Source organism: Lissotriton vulgaris, chromosome 3_1 (assembly GCF_964263255.1).
Source record: "Lissotriton vulgaris chromosome 3_1, aLisVul1.2, whole genome shotgun sequence".
NCBI lineage: Eukaryota > Metazoa > Chordata > Amphibia > Caudata > Salamandridae > Lissotriton > Lissotriton vulgaris.
In genome coordinates this window covers 976,377,816-976,403,071 of record NC_141689.1, presented here as the reverse complement: position 1 = coordinate 976,403,071, position 25,256 = coordinate 976,377,816, and the positions used below count along the sequence as shown (strand labels likewise).

Sequence of the window (25,256 nt, the reverse complement as noted above, 5' to 3'; positions counted from 1 at the left end):
TCTTCTCCTCTTGAAAGGGGAGAAGAATGTGCCACTAAAGCCTGGAAAGTGTGCCCTCTAAGCCTCTAAATACTTTGACATTCTTTTGACTTTTCCTCTCTCTTTTTGTTACAAGCCAAAAACGGAAGTCGCTGTTGGGCTCACCGCACCCTTGCCATGAGACTAATATGGTTTCTGTATCCTCTTGGTGTTTTTTCTGGCCATCACTTAGGCCTAGCACTCCCTCGACCTTCTCTGCTTCACATTAGGAAAGGATTGGGCTTTGCTGCTTTTATGGCGGAGACCTGCACAAGACAGCTGCAACTTAGGGTTTCTAAAACTATTAGTCCCCTCATGTCCAAATGCTGGCAGGTCTTGTTAACATTCATACTAACACAACAAAAAAATTCAAGCAGAAGGGTCCTAGAGAAGTTTAAAGATCTGCAAAGGATTATATCCCCAAAAGGTATCAGACAAAAACACATACAAAATCCTTGGGTCTATTTTGTGCAGAATATTGGTGAATACAAGATTAGTAAGCCACAGACTATAACACACAAACCTAGCTGTGGGAAATTCCCTTTTCAGGACGAAATCCCTCACTCACCAAGGGTGACATGCTTCATCATATGGGATTCTCCTCTCAAAGGAAAAACCTAGTTCCTTTGAGGGCTACAACCCCCTCTCTGGGAGGGTGGAGCTCAGGGGTGTTTTAAATTTCTACTTTCTTAGGATATTCTAAAACCACATGTGATGAGCAAAATAGTGTGAGGGAGGGCGCAGCGCAAAAGGAAATACAAAATGTGCATGAAGTGCGAGTAAAACTAGCTAGGGGGCGCAAAATATACACTTTATTTGGGAGCACCCGCTGCCAGGATTAAAAACAGTGCACCAGCGACATGGATTTAAGTTGCAGTTGTATGGTGGAAAGTAGTGGTCAACATGTTTCAGCCTAAAAAGACCCTGAGTCGGGCGAGGCTTTCTTCAGGACCTTTACGGATGCTGCTGCTAGAGTGCTCAAGTGAATAAACAAAAAAGGATCTAAGACCCAGATGTGTTCATGGTTCAACTGCTCCGGAAGGTGAATTTACCTAATGGAAACAGAACCATTTATTCAAATCTGTGCAACCTGTGGGGAGGTGGTATAACTAATTGCTTCAATCTACTATAAGTAAAAAAAGGAACAAGAGAAACTCTTACCCGCTTTTTCTGGGCAAGGAACTCCACCTCAACCTGGCGAAAGCTCAGGATGGGGTGACCTCTCTAGAGGGAAGAACAATAATGGTGCTGCAACTGTCATTATTACAGTATGTCCTACTCCAAGTCTATTGGCAGTGTGCCTGTATCATACAAATTAGGGTAGTCATAAGGTACTAGGCGCAAACAATGAAGGAAAACCTGATGGAGTACATAGACTGTACCAGGCGTCTAGCGTTTGTTGTGTCTCTATGATTAGATCCTCACAAGTGTACACATACTATCAGGCTACACATGTGGCGTAAAAAGTATGGAACATCTTGGAATTAACACTTCGCCAAGGCAAAGTAACAGACTTGCCAGGCCAGATAGTAAGTGACCCTGAGAGAAACACTTTCATTACCGCTTCACCCCTTACTAATGGATACCATGCAAAGCCATGGAGAGACATGGATATTGTAATCTTAAACGGAGCGGCAAAACATCCAAATTCAATGGGGCAGTGCCCCGCCACGCTACGCCACGCCACTCATCTCTCCATCGATACTCTGTGCTCAGAATGAGCGTGCAACCGGAGGTGAGTGTCTGTAGCCAGAGCGCTCGCTTTTGTAGTGCCTAGGTCCAAATCAAGAACAGGTGTGGAACCCTTGCTTAACCCCTTGCCCACGGCCGGATTTCTGCTCCTGTGTGGCACATTCCGATCGCGGGCGTGGTCGTGACGTCTCCCGGCCGTCATCAGCACACGAGCACTGTGTGCCATGACGGACGGGAGCCGTCACCAGCACGCAAGGGGTTAAAACGATAGTGCGCAGGCACTGGTGAACAAGTGCTAGTTCCCCGCGCATGCGCTATTGCAGAATTAGTTGACGAGAGAACGGCGTTCTATCCCGTGGGTAGGTTATTTCTATCAAGCTCTTTGGTGCAAAGGCTACTATAATACAATTTTGGCCATCTCAGAAGTAAGGATCCAGAATGTCATGTAGTAACCTAAAAATGTATTGCCAATCTCATGTGGATAATAAAAGTATGCAGGGTGCATAAAAATACAAAAAATACTGGCTGATGCGTTTCGGCTACCCTTCCATTGGGCCGTCATCATTTACGCTGTGACCATTTTTTATTTGCATTTCAGGACCCTAGTCCTTTAACACTCTTCACAGCACTTTCAACTACTAGAGTGCTGATACATATACCGTTCTAGATTTTCTTGATTTCATTCAAACCGCACAATGATATTATCCTTTGACTGTAAAATGTTTAAATTCAACACATAAAATCCTACCATCATTTACATTGCACAACAAATCAGCTCCTACACTTTATCAACATTTCCGAATGTTTAATGTTCAATCTGTTTCTTTAGTGGCATAATGCATTTTATAATAACTATGGCTACAAATTTTTACATGTTGACACATTATTTTGAAAGTATCATTGTTTAAACAATTTTCATTTCAAGTTCACCATTCATCACAATCAATGCAATTTCTGTTTTTGATTATATTATTGTTAGTACAATTGTCATTTCGGTTGTGACTTTCATCGCACCTAATGTCCATTCTTATTTTGATTTCACCGTTGGTTATGACCATTACGTGCAGAGAATCCAAAATATTTTCCACCAAAACTGACTACGGTAAACTATTGCTAATTTAAGTGATATGCCTATCCTGAGAATGACATGCACGGGTAATAAAGGAAACCACTTGTCCTGATTATTCCCCAGTTCTGGGAATGATCACCACATAATACACCGATATTAATGAAGGCAATATTTATAAGATCCACTAATTCAACTAATTTCCACTCGCCCATATATATGTATAGACTTAATACTTGCCCGTGAAATACTTAAATGTTTATTGTAAAGGCATGTGTGGTAAAGGTATATGCATGGGAGCATTTTACATGGTAAAAACGTGGTAATCCACGTTGTAAAGGCTGATTCCAGTTACTAATTTATGGAGCTGGGTTTCAGGAGAGCATACTGGATATAGTATGTGGCCTGCTTTAAATCGGCCTGAGACAGAAAAGAAAAGTGACAGCCAGTGATTAATTTGTGTGAGTGGTTTCTGGTGCTTAGCCCCGGCATGTATCAGAGACCTGAGTGCCAACTCACATCAACCATGACTGCACAACGTGTCTGTGTCACACAATATCTGTTCACAATCACATTCACAGTCACTCACTCAGTCTCTGTCTCTCCCAGTCCCGTTAAGAGCTCAAAGACGATAATAAATCTATGTCCCTTCAGCCAGTGTTGCTGGTGTCACTGATTGGACTGGATTTGGTCCTGTAAGGCTGTGGCAGACACTTCAGCGTGCGTGCTGTAAACGTTTTAAAATTCCATGCCGACGTCCCTCCTTAGCCAACATGAGGTACACACGCAGGACGCACAGGCAGTCTCATCCAACCAGCAGTATTATTTGGAGCAACTTGTCGTGCAGTGTGTGCTGTGTGCTGTGTGCAGGAGCTGGCCTCTCACACTAAAGACAGTAACATTACCGTTATGTGACATGACCCAGTAAGTAAAGCTGCTTTTTTTTTTATTGTGGTGGTGGTTGGTACTTGGTATGTTACTGTTACGGGAGTGACGAATGACTCTGAGCCCCCCAGTTTTAAAACAAGGCTGGCCTGGTTTTGTAAGGTCTTTCTTCCTCTGTTGTACAGCAATTCTAGATCACTGTCCTCTGAAGTCTGGGTCACTGAATCAATCCCTATGGCAAAAATGAGGTTTACAGAGCACCACTCTGTGGTAGTCGCTGATTGTCTTGTGGGCAGCAAAAGCGAGACATTTACATTCAGAGAGGAAAGGGTTTGGAGATGGTGAAGGGGCCTGCTACACTTTGTTGCCCCTTTCCCTTCTGTACTTTTATCTCTATAAATTTCCCTAGATGGTTTCCTAGACTGAGCTACCAAATTTCTGTGTCTGCTTTGTCCAGGCCAGCCCCAACCTTCTGGCAAATCCTAGCTTTCCAGAATCTGGCAGCTTGGCATGAACCAATCCCTTCCTTTCTTTCCTGTGCATGTCTTGCTGCTCTGTGCGTAGTTGTGTTGTGGCTTCAGTTATCCTCCTAACTGTGTCACCCCTCAAAATCTCCTTCCCCACCCTGCACTCCCGCTGAAATTAATGCAGCCAAGTGAACTCTCCGAACTCTAGGCAGGTTTCATCAAGTCAATAGAAGGTGACAGAAGCTGTCAGCACACTAATTAATGACTGCCTTAGAGTAAGGTGGCCCATAGTTTTTTTCCACAGCCCTTGAGAACGTGTGCAGATGGCTGTCTATCGGATTTATTGCTTTATCATGTTCCTTGTTTTCACAAGTGTAATGTTTAAAGATCCTTCTAATTTTATGTTGACACACGGCGCTATATCAGCAATATTTTTGTTTGTCAGTGTCATTGGTTCGTAATCTTCAACACCTGCGCTTTTCATTAAGGACACATTCATTATGATAGGCACAGCGAGTTTACGTGATTTGCCCCGAATGACAGGATGTTGGGACACGGAGACTTGAACTTGGTTCCCCAACTCCAAAGTTGCAGCTCTAGCTATCATCCGCCAGCTTCATTGGCTTCCTGTCAAAAGCCGGACTAAGTTCAAAGCACTTTGTATCGCCTACAAGGCTATTAACAACTCTGGCCCGAAGTTCCTTAAATATTCTTTCCGTCCACTTGTACCATCTAGGACACTTCGCTCAGCCTCAGCACACCTCCTTAACGTTCAACAAACAAAAAAAGCTAACTGGGGTGACAGGTGCTTTGTGATCTCCACAGCTAGACTGTGGAACTCTCTCCCCCTCATCATCAAAACCTGTCCCACCCTCCTCAGCTTCAAGAAGCAACTAAAAACCTGGCTGTTTACACACTAATGTGTACTCCACTTGTCTATCTTCTGAATCTTTAAGCGCCGAGACACCCCCGGGTAATTGCGCGCTATACTAATTGCCAAAACATAAACGTAAACATTACGCCACATCCGCACCCCCCTTTCATGGTTAGTAGTTGGTTCTGGTTTAGGCGGCGCTAGCAAGAGAAATGAGCTGGTGCAAGCTGCCTCCTGACGAAAGTCCTGGCACGTTTTTTTTTTTTTTTGTTGCAAATTGACCACAGGCGACGACAGTGCAGTAAACCAGGCAAAGTTTACACTACAGCGTTGCTGTGTTCTGGGTAGCATTGTTGCTTTGCTACTGCTGACTCCATGCATCTATGCCTACGGGTTACAAGATGCATCGCTAAGGCATTTTCGTTCAGGCTGAATTCAATAGATCCCTACGACTGGTCAGACCACCATGCCATCACCTTCCTAATATCTGACTACTGCATGAAAAGACGTCGCCAACCGGTGAAACAGAAACGCCGCATCAGAGACATTAAGAGCCTTGACCTCGAGAAGCTGCTCACTTTGAGAATAACCTACACCCCCCCACTTCCCCCAATCTATCCAAGGTCAACTACCTCACTGAGCACTACAACTCGACTATGTCCAACATATTGGATGATTTGGCCCCGTTAAAGCTCAAAAGGTCCCAAATCAAAGACAAAAACCCCTGGTTCAGCGGACCCCTCAATAGTTAAAGGAGAGCTCTCCTACATACAGAAAGAAACTGGAGACAGCACCCCTCAGCCTCTCAACTTAAACTTCTCCGTCAGGCCAGAAATGCTTACAACAAGAACATCCTCATATCCAAAAAAGAGTTTTTCAGATCAGAACTGGAAAACGCCAAGAACAGAATCCGCAAACCCTTTTAAATAGTCAAACTTCAATCCAACAAACTAGCCAAGTCATCCAAAGGAACTACAAAATTCCTAATAACCTGTGATGAGTTCTCCTCCTTCTTTAGAACTAAAATTAACTCTCTAGGTAACAAACTTAATGCCTCCTCCTCTTCCCGAGACCCATCTCTCCTCACTTCTCTCCCAGGCAACACCCAAAAATCAAGCTCACTGGTCCAACTTCGAACTGTATGATGACTATTCAATCTGGAAAATTCTTTCCTCCTTAAAACCGAATACCCACTTCAACGACCCTCTCCCCTTCAACTGCCTGTAATTCACCTCCCTATTCATCGTTCCCATTTGGACTACAATTATGAACACTTCCCTTCTTCAAGGGTCCATACCGGACTCCCTGAAAACCGGGCAAGTCATCCCCATCTTAAAAAAACCTACTCTGAATCCGAAAACTCCAGACCGCTTCAGACCAATTTCCAATATTACTCTTCTTGCGAAAGTGCCGGAGAAATGTGTGCAGCTACAGCTTAGCCAACATATCGCTAAATTCAACTTGCTTGACGAATTCCAATGTGGGTTCAGGCCTGGGCATAGCACTGAAACTACTATTCTCCACATTGTAGATGATGCTCTCCAAGACCTTGACCAAGGCAAAACCTGTCTCCTGATCCTAGTGGATTTTTCCTGGGCATTCGACACAGTCAACCACGAGAAACTTCTTGAACGCCTCAAACACAATGGGTCTAGGAAGTACTGTCCTCAAATGGTTTGGTTCCTTCATCCAGAAACGCACCCAGAGATTCTTAGTCAACAGCAACCTATCTGCTCCTTCCCTGATATCAATCGGTGTCCCTCAAGGCTCTACTCTGTCCCCTACCCTCTTCAATCTCTACTTTGAACCGTTAGCTGAAATACTTCGCACAGCCAACATCTCCTTCCACATGTACGCTGATGATACTCAGATCTACATCAAAATATCTTCTCTAGAGATTACCTATCTGAATGACGCCCTGAAACTGACTGTTCAATGGCTCGCTAACAACCAGCTCAAACTGAATGCCCAAAAATCGGAGTTCCTTCTCATCTCCCCCCTAAAAACTCTAATGACATCCTGGAATGGACTAACTGGATCACAGAACTTAACTGCACATCGACCATAGTAGATTCCTCTAACTCTCTTGGTATAACCTTGGACAGCAACCTGAATATGCGTGAACACACCAACTTGATGTCCAAAACTGCCAGGTTCCTCATGAGCTATTTGAGAAAATTAAAACCCTTCCTTGAAACTGTGGACCTAAAAACAGCAGTTCAGGTGTTTTTTAGCTCCAGAATTGAATACGGCTGCTCTACCCTATCTGGCCTACCAAAGACATCCATGGCCCCTCTAAAATCTTGCCCCAACGCAGCAGCTAGACTCATATCTGGCTCAAACAAATGTGACCACATTTCACCACATTTGAAGGTCTTGAACTGGCTTCCTCTTGTAACCAGAATTGAGGGCAAGCTGGCCTGTATCGCACACAGAGCCTTTTACACGAACTCCCCGGCATATCTCGCCCAGAAAATCGTGGTATCTGGGGGATTTAGAAACTTCCAGTCCACCAGAGACCGTGTGCTTCAGCCATCCCGCTTCCGCAAGGAAAAAACATATAACCAAGCGTTCTCTGGGGCTGCACCAAGAATCTGGAACTCACTGCCGTCCTCCATCAAAAGAATACCCTCTCTGTCAATCTTCAAAAAGGAAGCTAAAATCTTCTTAATGAGCAAATTTCTCCAATAACTCTCCTTTGTCGCGCATACCGCCTTTTGTCATGGCTTTTGTTTCTGTGCATAATTTCCTTTATTGCCTGGTCCTTTCCGTGTTCCAATTTCTCACTCATTCAAATGTTCTTCTGGTTCTCCCTGCCTTTTGCTATCATATCTCCCCTTTTATAAAATTACTGTTTTTTTTTTTATCGCTGACATGTCGCTCTGCTGATTATAGTACTGCATTGATTATTGTATATAACTCTGGCTTTTTTCCTAATGTAGTCAATTCCCTAATTCCCATCCTTGTGTTTTGCCTGTGCCTAACCTGTACGTAACCTGTTATCCCTGTAAACGCTCTGATACTCTAACGGGTCCCGTTCACACACTCTAAATTGTTAAATAAATAAATAAATAAAATGTAACTTGCCATTTCTGTAGTAGGGGATCTCTGTGTATAGTCATAATCTAGTGAATAGTCCCGCTCATGTGCGTGGACCCCGGCAATCAAAAATAATTTCTTAAGCTGTCAAAAAATTGCAGAACTGCAAAGACACTTAAGAGAGAATTTAAAGACAAATAATGCAGCCTATATCCACAGGCTACACTGTCCAGTACTTCAACTAGAAATTCCACCAAAAACACCACACATACAACACAACCTGACCAGTTTCTTTCCCAGAGAAACTAGCCTCTCCCAGTAAAAGCCTCTGGAATGATAGAGAGGAAGGCCTGGACAGACAAGCCCCATAGGCTGCCATTATGTGGCTTAAATAGGATACTGTGCCTTTAAGAGAACTTTCCAGAACTTCTCCCAGTATCCCAGAATGCACAGCAGGTCCCATTTACTTTCAGTTCTTTTTTCCGGCTCCTGCTAACAGGACCCTGGTGCATTGAGCTCTCCCTTTTTCAAGGGTTTATTGGATTTTGTGCACTTTGTGATTCAAAAGTGTTTTCAGTTTTTGTCTTGGTGCTTTCCCTTCACTCCTGTGGGTTTGTTTAGGCTTTTTAGGGCTCTAAAATGCCTGCTCTTTTTGACAAATGCCCTGTATGTGGGAGGAAGAAGGCCAAGACCGATCCACACGAGGTCTGCATCATCTGCCTTCCTGAAGCACATGTCCCTGAAGAGTGTGACATCTGCAAGAACCTTTCTGCAAGGACTCTGAGGGAAAGGCTGAAGATTAGGCTTCAAGGCCTGGAGGACAGGCGACTGCAGGCTGCAGGTGGGTCTGGGCAGACCGGGAAGGCTCCCTCTGCCTCTGCTGAGGCCTCTGGGGGGCTCCCCAGAGGTAGGAAGACCAGCAAACGGTCCCGGTCTCCGTCGAGAGGGATGACGACGGTGTGTTCACCATCTCCCCGGGGCTACGGGTCGAGACGACGGAAAAGATATGGTTGAAGGGCCGAGGTAGGCCTCCGTCGAAGTCCCAGTCGATGGCCTCTTCGTCGTCAGCGTCGAGCCATCGACGTTGAAGAAGGCATGACAGGCGTCGGCGCTCGCCGTCAAGGCGACACCGCCGTTTGCCGTCGAGGAGACGATCGGCGTCGAGAAGACGATCGGCGTCGATACTACGACTATCGGCGTCGAGGGGATCCTCGTCGTTGAGGTCCTCGAAGGAGCAGTCGGCGTCGAGGAAGAGCCGACATTCGTCGTCGAGGTATGAACGCTCGACGTCGCGGAGGCGGCTTTCGGCGTCGAGGAAGACGCGTTCTATGTCGCGGAGGCGGCGATCGACGCCGGAGTCGTGGAGAAGACATTCGACGCCTGAGACACGACGCTCGGCGTCGAGGAGGAAGAGATCAGCGTCTAGGAGTCGTTTCAACTTTCCTAAGAGGCGCAGAAGGAGTTCTGGCGCCAGAAGTCACGTGGTTCCAGTGGAGGGCGCCGGAGAAGGCGATCGCCTGCTGGTGGGGCTGGGTCACAGTCCCCTCCCCCGAAGAAGTCAACGGGCTCTGTGTACTCAGTGGTTAATACACCACCTCGGCCAAAGGCCCCTCCTCCCCCTGTTCCTAAGAAGGATCCTCCCATCAAGCCTCCACTTCCGCCACTACCTCCCTCAGGACAACCACCACCACTTCCGCCACGTGGGCCCGTCCCTCGGACGGAGGTACCTCCCGTTCCTCCTCCAAGGTCGACGTTACTGCCTCCCCTTCCCACACCACCTAAGGGGACGCCAAAACCGAAGCCTCAGGATAAACCACGGAGAACACCTCCAAGGAAACCTGCGGAGCGTCCAAGGACCGGGAGGTTGCGTTCTCGTTCCAGGAGGAGGAAACGATCACGCAACAGGTCATCCACGAGATCGAGACGACCCCACAGGAGGCACAGGTCTCGTTCCCTGACGAGGTCCTCAGAGACCAGAGACTACTCCCCGACTCTGTCGGAGTCACCGGAGACGAGAGTATCACCGGTGGATGATCTGGTGTCTTTTCACGACGTCCTGTTACGGGGTGCAGCTAAGTTGGGCATCTCATTAACGGTGCCCACTCCCAAGACGTCGGTAATTTTCGAGACGCTGCACCAAAAACATCTGTCTCGACCATTACTGCCACTGGTGCCGGGCCCGAAGGATCCGGCAATGGACCTTTTTCTCACCCCCGCAGTGACTAAGGTGGCCCCCTCGAGACTACAGAAAAAGAACCGGGCTCCCGATTCGGATCCGGCCTTTTTAAGAGTGGAACCCCCTCCAGACTCTGTGATAGTGACGGCGGCTCGTAGACAACATGCCACCACTCCGTCATCCACGGTCCCACCAGATAAAGAATCTAGGTGGATGGATTCTGCTGGGAGGAAAGTTTGTGGAACGTCTGCTACGTCTATGAAGGCGGCGAGCGCTACGGCCCTGTTGGGGCGCTACGACCGCGCACTCTGGGAATCCCTCCAGCAGTTTGTGGAACACCTGCCTCGCGACAAAAGGGAAGATTTCCAGGAGGTGTTAAATGAGGGGATGTTGGTGGCGAATCAGGTCATCAGTGCTGCGGCCGATTCTTCCCTCCTGGCGGCGCATAGCTTCTGCCATGGGATTAACCAGAGACGACACCCTTGGCTCCGCCTCACGTCGTTCCGGACGCCCAACAGAGGGTTGCCAATTTGCCATTCTCTGGCGAAACTCTGCAGATGACGAAATGGCCCGCATGAAGGCTGAGACGCTCACGGCTGTGGGCCTGGAGAAGCCCAAAGAGACTAAGAAGTCCTACCGACCGTTCCAGAGGCGGTTCGGCGGACAGGGCATAGGGCGTGGCCAACCTTCGGGACAGCAGCAACAACAACAGCAGTTCCGAAGGCCGTTCCAGAAGCGCCAGAGGGGCAGAGGAGGCCAGCAGTCGGCAACAGCGAACAAAGGTCCGGCCGGGTCTAGGCCCTGAGCGCTTACTTCCCCTACATCCGTTACCCACTCCGGTGGGGGGAAGCGTTCAATTCTTTCTGGCAGAGTGGAGAAAAATTACTCAGGACAAGTGGGTGCTGAATATTGTTTGCAATGGATACAGTCTTCTGTTCACCAGCACGCCTCCAGCGATCCCTCCGGTCAGCTCACAGTATCGACTGCGTGCGCTCCAGGCGGAGGCCGATATCCTGTTAAGGAAAAGGGCGATAGAAGACGTACCATGGTCTCGAAGAGGAAGAGGTCTGTACTCCCGGTTCTTCCTGGTTCGCAAGAAGGACAAGAATGAGTTCAGGCCCATTCTGGACTTGCGACAGGCAAACAAGTGGATTTGCAGAGAAAAGTTTTGCATGCTGTCGTTGCATCAGATTTATCCTCAGTTGCAACAGGGAGACTGGCTTTGCGCTATAGACCTACAGGATGCATACTTCCATGTGCCCATTGCACACAAACACAGGAAGTTCCTGCGGTTCCAAGTCGGCGCCAATCATTATCAATACACAGTACTCCCATTCGGACTGAAGTCTGCGCCGAGAACATTCTCGAGGTGCATGGGGGTGGTAGCAGCACACCTGAGGAAGAACAAGTTGTTCGTCTACCCGTGGACGATTGGTTGATCAAGGCCTCCTCCTTCTCGGAAGCTCGAGCGCATTTCCAGAAGACGTACGTTCTCTTGAACAAGCTGGTGTTGCACATCAACATGTCCAAGTCTGTCCCGACTCCGGTCCAATGCATACAGTACTTGGGAGCCTCCATCAATACGTTGTCAGCAAGCGTGTCTCCTTCGGAGGAGCGACGCTTATCACTCCTTCGGAAGGCTCAGGCTCTTATGACCACTCCATCTACAACAGTGAGGACGGTGTTTTCTCTACTGGGATCGATGGCCTCTTGCATCTTCCTAACGCCACATGCACGACTGCACTTGAGACCGTTGCAGGAGTGCTTGGAGGACCAGTGGGATCAGAGGAAAGGTTCTTGGGACGACAAGATACGGCTGTCTCTGCATGCTCTTCAGTCTCTGAAGTGGTGGTGTTCGGCAGAGAATCTCCTCAGAGGGGTTCCCTTCCACAAGGACATTCCCAAGCAGACTGTCGTGACGGATGCTTCCCTCCACGGCCTGGGGGCGCACGCCGGAGACTTGCAGATTCAAGGAATGTAGTCCCCGATGGTGGCCACGTATCACATCAATTTCCTGGAACTCAGAGCTGTTCACTTGGCACTGAAGGCCTTTCATCCGTCCTTTCAGACCAACTCTCTGCTTGTACAGACGGACAATACGACCACAATGTATTACCTCAACAAGCAGGGGGGTTCGAGATCACGCACTCTGTCGCAGGAGGCGCAGGCGATCTGGCGCTGGCTTCTGGCCAGAGGACTGATGATAACGGCTACCCATCTGCCAGGTGTGCAGAATGTTCAGGCGGACGCACTGAGCAGATGATTCAGGAAAACCACGAATGGGTCATAAACAACTAAGTACTAGGAGAAGTCTTCGCAAGGTGGGGGACTCCAGACGTAGATCTGTTCACCACCGCCGAAAACAGCAAATGCTGAGACTTCGCCTCCAGGTACTACCAGCAGGGGACGCTGGGAAATGCGCTATGGATCGACTGGTCGAACAGCTTTCTGTACGCTTTTCCACCCATTCCCCTGATTCCGGCGGTACTCATCAAACTGGCCCGGTCCAGGGCGAGGATGATACTCATTGCCCCGGAATGGCCCAGGCAGTGGTGGTTCACGGACCTTCTTCTCCGGTCTCTCCTTCCTCACATACGGCTGCCGTGCAGGCCGGACCTTCTCACGAAGTTCGGGGGGAAGATGTTGCACCCCAACCTCTTGTCTTTGAGTTTGGCGGCATGGCTCCTGAGATAGTGCAATATGGCCATTTGAATCTACCTGAAGATTACATGGACATACTGAAGGAGTCTAAGAGGCCTTCCACTCGGACTTCATATGCTTACAACTGGAAGAGGTTCTGTATCTGGTGCAAGTCCAAGAACTATGACCCTACGACCTGTAAGGAAGATGTCATCCTTCCTTATCTTCTACATTTGGCGCAGTCTGGACTTAATGTTCACTCCATTAAGGTTCATCTCGCTGCTTTGACTGCCTACAGGAAATACCCTTCACAGACTTCCTTTTCCCAGATCCCTGTGATCAAAGATTTTCTGGAAGGCTTGAAGAAGGTATTCCCTGCTGTCAGGCTTCCTTCGCCTTCATGGGAACTGAATGTGGTGCTGTCCAGGTTGATGAAGGAGCCTTTTGAACCTATTCATAAGGCTTCGTTGCAGCACCTGTCCTGCAAGACGGCGTTCCTCGTGGCCATTACATCGGCCCGCAGGGTGAGTGAAATTCAGGCGTTGTGTTGTCAAGAACCTTATACTGTATTTCATGCTGCTAAGGTTGTTATGCGTACTCACCCTAAATTTTTTCCCAAGGTTATTTCTGATTTTCAGGTCAACCAGACCATAACTTTGCCTACGTTTTTTCAGAATCCTTCATCTCCAGCGGAAAGGTCTCTACATTCCCTGGATGTCAGGAGGGTGTTGAAATTTTATCTGGATAAAACCAAAGATATTCGTAGGTCTGACCAATTGTTTATCAACTATGGATCAGTCAGGATGGGTCTTGCTACCTCTAAGCAGTCCATTTCTAGGTGGATTGTGTCCTGCATACAATTGTGTTACCAAAAAGCTAATAAGACCTTAGGAGGTAAGCCTAAGGCTCATTCCACCAGGGGCAAAGCTGCCACGACAGCCTTGCTCCGTAACGTGCCCATTGCAGAAATCTGCAAGGCAGCCACTTGGAAGTCAGTTCATACCTTTGCTAAGCATTACTGTCTGGACACTGATGCCAGGACAGACGCTCAGGTTGGGCAGGCTTCGCTGCGAAATCTGTTCGCACAGTAGTGGTGTTCATTTTTTTCTCTCCACCGCCGCTTGGTGTGGGGATGGGCTTGCCATTCTATTCACTAGATTATGACTTTACACAGAGATACCCTACTACAGAAGGAGTAGTTTCTGTCCTGTAACTCCAGATCTGTAGTAGGGGTATCTCTGTTATAGTCATAAGCGCCCTCCCGCCTCCCCGGTGGAGAAAGTTTTTCATGTAGGGAATGCTACAGGTGTGGCGTGTTACGCCTTCAAAAAGAACTGAAAGTAAATGGGATCTGATGTGCATTCTGGGATACTGGGAGAAGTTCTGGAAAGTTCTCTTAAAGGCACAGTATCCTATTTAAGCCACATAATGGCAGCCTGTGGGGCTTGTCTGTCCAGGCCTTCCTCTCTATCATTCCAGAGGCTTTTACTGGGAGAGGCTAGTTTCTCTGGGAAAGAAACTGGTCAGGTTGTGTTGTATGTGTGGTGTTTTTGGTGGAATTTCTAGTTGAAGTACTGGACAGTGTAGCCTGTGGATATAGGCTGCATTATTTGTCTTTAAATTCTCTCTTAACCCCTTGCGTGCGGGGCGTATTTTCCGCCTGTGCTGACTCCGCCTTGCGCGGGCGGAGTCATGACAGAACGGTTCCGTCATCAGCACAGCTCAACCGATGCTGATGACGGAACCGTTCTGTCATCAGCATGGAAGGGGTTAAGTGTCTTTGCAGTTCTGCAATTTTTTTGACAGCTTAAGAGATTATTTTTGATTGCCGGGGTCCACGCACATGAGCGGGACTATTCACTAGATTATGACTATAACAGAGATACCCCTACTACAGAACTGGAGTTACAGGACAGAAACTACTCCTTCTCCTCCTATTGCTTTCTTCACCTCTTTACTCTAGTTTAAACATGGTTTTTGTAAACATCATTTTCATCATTGGAAAGGTTAATCATTGTGTCAATCTGGAAGAGTTGTCAGTGCTATTTGTTTTAACTAGAGTGCTTTAAAATAAAAGATTTCCAGTATGACCCTTGATCCTATTCAGTAGTCGATTACAGGTCTCGTGTCATCCCCGCCTGCTTTTCAGTGTAATGCCTAAATAGCTGGGTTTAGCTAATGTGTATCTTAAAGGCATTTATTCCCAGTAGTGTCCTCCTTGCGTTGTTTGTTTTGAACTTGCATTCAACACCTTAATGCAGGCATCTTCTCTGACATCTGGTGAGGCTTTTTATAGCTTCCCATATAGTTGATCTTTACAATATGCAGGCATGGCCATAATATTCTTATTGCTTTTTGAAAGAGCTTTTTTGTGATTCGAAATTCCTGTATTTAACACCCAATATATACATTGTTCTTGACTAGTGACTAGTCAAGAACAAGGTATATAGTTCAGGCAGAGTCCATCACAACTGAGAGATTAGTGCTTTTTTGACATTTTTCCCAGAAGTGTTGCCCTAACGTGCTGGAGATGTCAAAATTGAGTTGATCAACTACGGATGGCTGCTCTTTCTCGGAAATTTCTTTTCCTATTGAAAACTTTCCAACAGAACTAGTATAACAGATGATCGGATCTACAGTGTTAAAACATTATTTTACCTACAGTGTTAAAACATTATCTTACCTGTGCAAGTTCTGATCCGTGTTCTGTCCCCAAAATCATGCCTCCTGTGTGGATCATGATTCTAGAGCTAATCGGTGGAGATGGGCTGCTCCCTGCAGTTGTGTGCAGCTGCATCCCAGCGCAAACTGTAACTGGTACGGTAACCGGATAGAATGATTCTAAATTACTTTTTCAATATCTTAGGATACAAAAATGAAACCAGGAATCCACATATGGTTAAAGACTAATAACCTTTTAATTACCTCAGAATATTTTGGAGAATTTATTTAATTGAGGAGGTGGAAAGTAAATCAGTAGCTCCATTAAATACTCTGTTTATCTCATTGTGTGTCTGTTTGCCATTACGTATTAAGGCCAGATGAACAAACACCTTTTCCCATAGAGACAGAATGGGTGAAACTGTTTCATACATCTGGCCCCTAATGTATTGTTGTAGGTTGTTACACAGGGAATCCTGTAGGGATGGGTCCTGAAACCTAGACATCAGTAGCAGCATTCTGTTTCCTTACCACTAACCAACTGTTTCAATTCTTGGTTTTAAATATCTCTTCTTGACTTGTGTCCCAGACAGGTGGCCCTGTGAAGATTTTCATGGAAAGTGATTCCTCCACTGAGACAGAGGAGACAGAGAGCCTACGTGAAGCTGATCAGGATCCTTTGCTGACTCGGTCCCCTGGAGACAGCACACTCAGGCAGTACAAGAGGCTGCAGGTACCATACTGACAGAGACAGGTTCAAATTGGTGTCTGGAAACTGAGCTTTTAAATGCTCTGCCAAAGAGAAAAGCATAATTATTATTGTTTTCTAGAACACCTTTTGTTTTTATCATTAATGTTCATTTTTGATGCGCACATGAGACTTTCAACTTTGTTTAATGAACTGAAGTATTTGACTGTAATAATTTGTAAGTTATATTAGCACATTTTCATTTACATAAACTGAAGAGCACTTCGCAATCGAATAAAAGGGATCAGCAGTCCGTGCAGCGTTTTCCTGCCTCCAGGGCATTACATTGCATTTCCTCGAACTGTGGACTGGAGCCCTCACTTCTGGCAATATCCCCATAGTATTTCAGTAACATCTGACGACTGGAAGGATTTACGTGACACGTCCTTTCTAAATCTGATTTAATTGTGATTTTTAGAAATCCTTGCTTTCTTTAAGCTGGCAGTGATAGCTGTCTGTGAGGTTGATGTTCATTTATCCCAGGGCTTAGCTGGTGTTGGATTGACTGAGCCCATTGAACAAAGGAACTTATTGAAAGTCATAATTTAAAGTCTAGTCTGTATTCTCCTACCATACGTGTGCAATTTCAGCTTGGGGGTAAGTACAAATAAAAAAATCCCTAGAAGTACACCTAGAAATCTGTGCAAATCTCTGATCACATGCCTTCCCGGTCCTCTCACTTGGGTTGTCTGCAGAATGGACGGCTCACAGAAATAAGTGTAGTGAAAATACATGCAAGTTTCTTTTTTTTCTTATTAACTATGCCTTCAATGCTTTTTTCATGTGCAGAATATAGCCCCCCCAGCAGAATCTACATCTTTTCCCCAGGTGCTAATGACCATGCAAAATGTTTGTGAACATCTAGAAAAGTTTCTCTTTGTAGGTCTTCGAAGCAATTCCACGGCCTACACATCCCTCGGGCCCTTGCCTAATCGCTCCCTTTTCCGCTCCACTCCTACACTTAAGACTAGAGAAAATTCACTAGAGGTGCAGGTTTTCTGTAGTTGTAAATGGAGTTTGCAGTTAGAAGAATCCCACATTTTCGACTGCAGATTAAACTGTCTGCACAGGTTATGGCCAAAATCTGGAAGTCATTGAAGTTATCTCGACCGCAGCATTTACGGTATAGAGATTGAGCATCACTGCGGTATTCTTAAATGATTGAAAATCGAAATCTCTTTCTGATAGTTTAGTCAAATAGTTTTAGTGTGACACTCTCATAATGGTTTGTGACGCATGACCAGTCTTGTGCCATCAGGGCACTTGCTTCTCACTCTTAATAACAGCTTTTGCTTATGTGTCAGTGAAGCCCTCGCCCAGTGCATTGTATGTATGTTCATCTCCTCTTCACCAACCAAACCTCATATGTACGCTTGCTAGATAGCAGTTTGATCCTTGGACAGTAGAGGGCCTGTTGTCCCATTCACTGCCTCCCTTTTGCATGGTATTCAGTTACTATGCGACAAAACGTAGATCAATAATATTCTCACAAAGCAAGTGTTATGAATTAAACTCGTTTCAACTGTCTGTTGAATTCTAAGCACAGCTGTGAAAAATGTTTTCATTTTGTGCTTATATATAATTAAATCATTATCTAGTTGCCTTGGGCCTCGCTCCTTAATTTCCATTTGAAATTCTCGCTTTCACCTATGGCTCAAACTTCTTACTATTGCTACTCTCCTTAGTCCTTGGAAGAACCTACTTCGAGTGCACTTATAATGGCTGATTACACAATAAGGGGTTAACTCCATTAACCCCTCTCTTCTCAGCAGGGCTTCTGTCGGCGGAATTACGCTGTGATGCTTATGACAGGAAATTCATTTTACCTCTGTGGCTTCCTTTGGGATTCATAGTGCTCTCCGAGAAGCTATTGATGTCTCCCATAAATGTAATCTTCTGATAGCATCTAACTGCTTATTCCTCACTTTCGGGTATTCCACTGGCATCAGACTGGATTCACAAAACCTCGAGCAGTACCTCTGTGTGCTGATAGGTGGCATCAATGTTGTCTGTCTCAGAAGTGACAACACTACACCACCCATATGAGCACCACCTTGGGGCATTGATATTAGTTCCTTTCTTTCTGCACAAACAGCGTGATCCTGAGAGCTACCTCAGTCATTATTTACTAACGGTTTGTGACTTTTTGTCAATTTGATTTTCTAAAATTGCTCCCAGTTTGCTAGGGACATGTACCCTTCTAAACTTACTAGGTTTAAACCTTGTGGAGAATGTCACTGATTCTCACTTGGTCTGTCTCAGGTGTCTGAGGTCGAGTCATGCCTTGCAAGGCTTGCACCAAGTGAAAGACCCTAAGGCAATTCACCAGCGGTCAAGCTCTTAGCTGCGCAGCAGAAGAAGCTGGGAATGTGCCTTTTTCGATACCGCTCCCAAGGTCATTTTAGGAGCTGTTCCCACAGACGGTCGTATTCGTGTTGAAAGATCTCTTCCTCTAACTCGGTTAAGTTGAAGAAGCACAAGAAAAAGAAGTGGAAGCATTCTTTGACTTTGCTCTTCAAACTTTGTGCTTCTAGACCCTGCTCACACACTCCACCTGCGAAGCCAGCGTCAGGCAATTCTTCACGCCACCACAAGTTCCCCTGAATCCGAACAACACCCACCCAACTTTAAAAATTCTACTCCACCATGCTGCCCTCTATGGGCAGTCTACTCCCTCTGGAGTGTCTCTGGGACCCACGGATCTGCAAGGTGCCCTTTCTGGGTTACTGCCAGTGGGTCCGCCTGCGACACAAGCGATGCTCTCTGAATCCGATCCCAGATCGACCAGTGGCAAAACCAATGACTCCTTCCACCCCGGCTGCATCCATCCCGGCACCGACCCTGGAGTTGCTGGCATTGCTCGAAGATGACAAACCCTTTTGATTCTCGACTCCGAGCCATCACTTTCCCGACACCACTCAACGCTGTTGCCAGCGCCGTCCAGACCCTACCAACTCCTGGACTTCCAGCTACTTGATAACCTTTCTTCCCTGTATATGGAGATAAGGAGGAAGTGTTTGGTCCTATGACGGAGTACTGTGATCCAGCTGAAAAGTGGTATGAGGAGCTGGGTAACGTCAGTAGACTGCAAACTTCACTAGACTCTACCTTGATTCCCTGCCTGGCCCGGTCTTGGAAGAAATGCATTCCTCACTACCGGGATGCACAGGGCAGCTGAGGTCCTTGAACTGGAGTTGCTGGCAGTTAAAATCAAGACCAGCGTCTTGACTGAGGTGCTTGACCCAAGAGCGGGCTCGGTTGAGCACCTACTCCCTTTTAGTGAAATCCTCGCCAACGTTCTCTTGGGGACCTGACCCAATCCTTGCACAGCATCTCCTGCGCAGCACATGATAGCCCAACGTCATCGTCCTGCCCTATCTTTTCTCTCCCAGCATCCCTCACCTGAGAGCCTGGTGGTGCAGCCCTCCACCTCTAAAGTCAACCCAAATGTGTTAGAGTCCATTCCACCGAACAGGGAATCCAAGAATTTGAATTTGAATTTGAATTCAAGAGACTTGACTTGGACAAATGATGGATTGGGATGTGGCCTGAGCGATTGCCAGTGGAATGCTTGAATTAATCTCAGCCACTGGCAATTGCCCAGGCCGCACCATGCCACCTCAGTTTGGACCCGGCCATATGCAAATCATCTTGACTGTGCTCTAATAGGAACAGTTCAGCCCGAACTGCTAAGCCACGTTCTCCCTGAACCTGAATACAAGCAGCCTAGGATTGGTTTTGAACTGATATGGTCTCATCAGCCAGGTTATAGCTTGATTCCAGTGGCACAGAGAGCACAGGGCCTATGTCTGGGTATACCCCTCACACTTCGGCCGCCAACTGCAACAACAACAAGGTGATGATGAAATGCTTGAATTAATCTCAGCCACTGGCAATCACTTGTGGCCGCATCCCAATCCATAATTGTGGCATTCCATCCATCACCTTAATGTTGCTCTGTCAGGCACAGCCATCCTGGCAGGATCAGGCATTGGCTGTTCCAGTGGTCTACCATTTCATCTGACAAGTAGGCACTTCAGACTGTGCGGAAAGGGTACGCCCTCTCGTTTGTGGAAACCCCTTCAACTTTGCTACCATCCCAAGAACGGCTGATGGAGGACAACCTCTCCTTGCTCCGTCAGGAAGTGCAGGCTCTTTAGTTCAAAGGAGCCATTGAGAGGTTGCCTGGGCCAGAAGTAGTTTGTGGCTGCTATTCCTGCTACTTTCTTGGACCGAAAAAGGATGGAAGAGTAATTGTGTCCTGGATCTGCGCCCTCTCAACACCTTTCTTTGGAAGAAGAAGAGCAAAATGCTCACCTTAACTCCGGTCTTGTCTGTCTAGGACGGTGGATGAACAGCTCTTTATCTGCAAGGCTGTGCAGAAGTGGACCATCTCCCAATGGATTGTACTCTGTATTTAAATTTGCTAGGCACTTGATAAAAAGCAGCCTCCTGAGGACTTGTGGCCCCTTTCTACCAAGGCTAAGGCTGCTACTACTGCGTTAGCACATAGGGTACCTGTACTCGATATCTGCCCCACCGCTACATGGGCGTCACTCCACAAGTTTATGAAACACACTACTGGACCGGTGAAGAACTCTGCCAAGAGGAAGGACTGCTGTGCTGCTTCAAGGACTGCCACTCTGCTGGACTGCGGCTCTAGAAAAACTGGTTTTCTGCTCTCACATGCTGCCCTGCTGCCTTCTTCCCTCTGCCCTGCTGAGGAAAAGGACTAGAGCCATTTCACTTGATCCCAGGGTTACTCTGTTCTGAAGTTTCAGGGACATCAAAGACTTCCTCCAGTCCTGCAACAGCACCTGGGCTTTCCTATCTGAGTCCTGCTTTCTCAAATGGTGCCAATCCAGTCCTGGCCCCTTGAAAGTGCGGTTTTATGTGCTACCACTCCCAACGATGACACATTGCCTGCTTTGCACTGATCAGAACCGGCGCATTTAGCCTGATGACGATGCATCGCCCATCTTCAATGCTGCTCGAATGACAAAGCTTCCCCTAATGAGCGGCTCGATGATGACGCACTGCCCAGCATTACTGCTCGACGATGAAGCTTTCCCCAAGTGCATAGCTCGATGAATCCTATGAATCTCCTATGAATTCCTCGGAACAACGAAGACTCATCGCCTCCCTGCTCCTCGCATCTCGTCCTAGATGTTGACTCAGCCCCATCCAAAGGTACTGTTTCAGTGGGCCAAGGCTGGTCCCTGTATCCAACCTGCACTCCATTGTGATCCGCCTAAACTTTTGGATTTACTCTTGTCAAGTGCGACCGATAGCCCCCATTGGCTTTTTAAGTGTCTAAGCACTATAGTTTTTGGTTTTTCTTTCAAAATTCATTACTCCGGTTCTCTCTATTTTTCCAAACCAGTGTGGGGTGTTTTTATGGTATGTTAATTATATTACTGTATGTGAGTTGCACAAATTCTTTACACAGTGTCTCTTTAGATAAGCCTGACAGTTCTGTGCCAAGCTACCAAATGGTGAGCTCAGGCTATCTTTTAGTGTGCATCTAGCTTACCCTGACTAGGATTGTGGTTCCTGCTTAGACAGGGTGCATACCTCTGCCAATCAGAAACCCAATTTTTAACAAAACCGAATCCACCTTGACTGAAGTCATCCTCTGTGTCTACTTCAGTGCAGCGGATTTCCATACAATCTCATTCAGACAAAAACCTTTTCTCTTCCACAGAATAGTCCCCATCCCTTTTTGGTTTAGATTCGGACCATAGATTGCTTCTGCTTCGAGATAACATAGGAGATGATTTACTCTGACAATTTCATGATGACAGTTTTATATGGTTTTACAGAAGTCCAGTGGGCTTGATACTTCTCCAATACAGGGTTTATTTCTTCCCTTGGGCCATGCACGAACATGAGTGCCTCTTTGCAGCAGTCAACAGATGTGCTGCTGAGGTCCTGGGTTTACACTTGCTTCTATTTAGATTGAAGCAAATGTGCTCACTGAGGTCCTTCAGCCTGGGTTGACGTCTTATGAATCCTTACTGCCATTAAATTTAAGCCCTAACTGGCATGCATATGAACACAGATCAGCGCATGGTGACCCAGATTTCCTACTCTTGAGAGTTTGGTGGTCCAAGCTTTCATCAGCCAGGTGAATCCTAATTTGATCCCCACAAATCCCCTACAAAAGTGTCCCCCTGCATGTTAGCTTACCTTTAGCAGTGTGCAACTACCCTTTGAGAGGTTGGATGCAACATTTTTCTCAAGTCCATCCAAACTGACAGATGGCCCTCCAGGTCATCCAGCCGACAATCACCTTCCATTTCTTTCCGACCCTCTGAAGTTTCTTCCCACATCAGAGTGGCTCTCAAAGAAGCACCTATCCATCTTCTGCAAACAATGAGAGCCCTACTAGCCATTCAGAGAATGCCAGCTTCATAAATATGGATAGGTGGTTACCTACGGAATGACATATTGAATTGCTTACTCTGGCCCAGGTTCTCACTGTGCTAGATTTGGGTGTTTGGATAGTAACCCTAAACTGCAGGATGCAAGGTAAGCCAAGAACATTTTCAATTTGCCTTACGCCCCTTAGGCCTTGCCAGCGCCCCTCAGATGCTCACGAAAGTCCAGCTTTGAAATCCGGGGATACAAGCCTTCCCCCAACTTCGACGAGTGGTGCTGTGTCAAAGCGTCTGCGCATTGGAGTCCCCAATAACTCTCTGTAGGGCACTTATTGAGGCTGGAGTGGAGCATGGTATTCCTGTATATCTTTTCCCTTTTGCCTTGAGTTCTGAAGAAGATCAGGAATGACTAGGCCTAAGTAGGATTATACTAGGCAATGTGATACCCGAATTCAGGGCGCATGCATCTGTCCTTCGTTTAGGCTACCGATTTGGGAGGCTCTTCTGTCTCGAGCAGCAGGGTTCTGCACCGAAACCTGCACAATCTACATCTCCATGTGTTGAGATTGAGTGGTAGCTGCTGACTGCATGCGATTTACCACCAGAGGTTTCAGATGTCATAATCGCTTCCAGGCGCCTGTCTTCGAAGTCCATTTATGCCAGGCACTTGGACAAATGTATGGTTTGGACTGGGATTAGCAAAACAGACCCTTTCCATGCAAAACGTTTTGAATGTTTTATTGTTTGTTTTGACTTTGGGCCAGCAAGTCCTTGCAGTGTGCACTACTAAAGTCCCTTTCGGTGTTTTTGAATTTGCTGACCTGTCATCCTTATTTAAACCACTTGTTGTGATGTTCTTTTCTCTGCCTCACTCCTCAAGAGAGATTGGTAAGGCAGTGCAGAAACAGACTTTCTCAAGGTGACTCGTCCTCCGCATTAAGATCTGCAAACCATTGACCATGAAACAGCCTCCCTAAGGTCGGAGGGCTCATTCCACAAGGACCATGACTCCTAACACTGCATTGGTATGTGGAGGGCCTGTATGTGTAATCTGCCAGGCAGTGATGTAGGCGTCCATGCTCCAGTTCAAAAGCACTACGGCCTTGACAGCCAGGTCTGATGGGAAGGGCATTTTCTCTATTCAGTCTTGCAGGATGTTTTTGTCTTAGTTCACTCCACAGACCTTCCACCTCGGAAAGTTACTGCTTTGGAATCTCTGCAGGTGAGAAATCTGTGATTAGAAGGTTTGCTAAGCAAAACAAGTTACTTCCCTATGGTAACCCTCTTTCCCGTGAATACTTATCTAATCCAGATTCCTTGCAAACCTCCCAGTTCTGTGAAGTGGCCTATTTTTACCATCTAAAAAGACCCATATTAGAGATTTGCACACTGCTACCTCCAATCGTTTGTGCTCCATCCCTGAGGGTGTGGAAAGAGTCAAACAAGAAACTGACCTCTGCATGCAGGGTGTCGCTTATATGCTGCTCTATTCCTTCTCTTCTGTGGCAGAACGAGACTAATGCGAAGCTGGACTACACCACCTAGCAAGTATCATGCAAAAACACTACTGTGAAAGGTTCCTGACCCAGTCTGGCGCCTGAGGGAAATTCTACAGATGAGGAATCTGCAGTTTGATAGAGTATTTACCAGAAAGACTTTACCGAAGGTAAGGAACTAGTTCATGCAAGTCTTTGTTTGGTTTAAGATTTTTTAGATTGAAAATCCCTTTCAACGCACACTGAACCATAGCCAAATGTAGCCACACGTTGCACCCTGTTGATTGGTCTGGGCCTTATTTCTGACCCAAAGGCCATTCTTTGAAAAGCCACTTTCTGTGTCTTGTAATTGTACCTCTTCCAAAGTATATGAATTTTCAGTTAGGGGTGTGTCAATTATCTGGTGAGACTAGGTGATGGTAGTATCACAATGATAATTAACAGATCTTGAAGTTAGTTCCTCTGCATGGAACCAATGTAGGACTTCATTAATTCTTTGTGATAGCTAACATAAAAAATCTAATATCATAAAATGTTATTTTTCAACCAAAACTGAATGACCCAAGATCGCTGTTTCTTATGAAATTGTTTATAATTAACAGGTGGAACTGGAAACTTGCAGGTTAAAGCTTAATGAAGAGAGGAGAGCAAGATTAAAATCAGATGAACGTATAATGGAGGTGGGTAACAAACAAATTCTCCATCTTGCATCTTTTTTTTGTTTTTGTTTTATAGCTTGTTTTTTCTATCTGTATCCTATTGTTGTTGGTTTTGCCACAGTTAACTTTTTTGGCTCAGTGCATGTTGTTTTCTTTTTATCTTTGAAAGTTATGTGAACTATATTCTTGGCAAAATATATATGTCTTCAAAGCTGACCACCATTAGAAGTCCAGCTACAATAATTACATTAATAAACACAATACTCTTTAAATTAAGAGCTTTGGCAAATTGTCAGTGTACCCACTCTCCAATGGGAATAAATATGTATATTATGGAAGCTAAGAGGTAAATAATGCCTCAAGCTGACATCATTTTAATTATTAAATACGGTATTAAGCAGCCATACTTGTTATTTATCATGAAATTGTGAGTTGTAAATGAGTTTCAACTCAAT

The 25,256-nt window shown here is 46.2% G+C and overlaps 1 protein-coding gene across 1 annotated transcript in view; it reads left to right on the top strand.

Annotated features, from left to right (window-relative positions):
* CEP78 (centrosomal protein 78) overlaps positions 1–25,256 on the top strand; it is a 479,433-nt gene that overhangs the window by 269,298 nt on the left and 184,879 nt on the right. The window contains exons 12-13 of the mRNA XM_086961339.1: positions 16,108–16,251; positions 24,745–24,822. Of these exons, the coding sequence (XP_086817465.1) occupies positions 16,108–16,251; positions 24,745–24,822 (222 nt within the window). The remainder of the gene's footprint in view (positions 1–16,107; positions 16,252–24,744; positions 24,823–25,256) is intronic.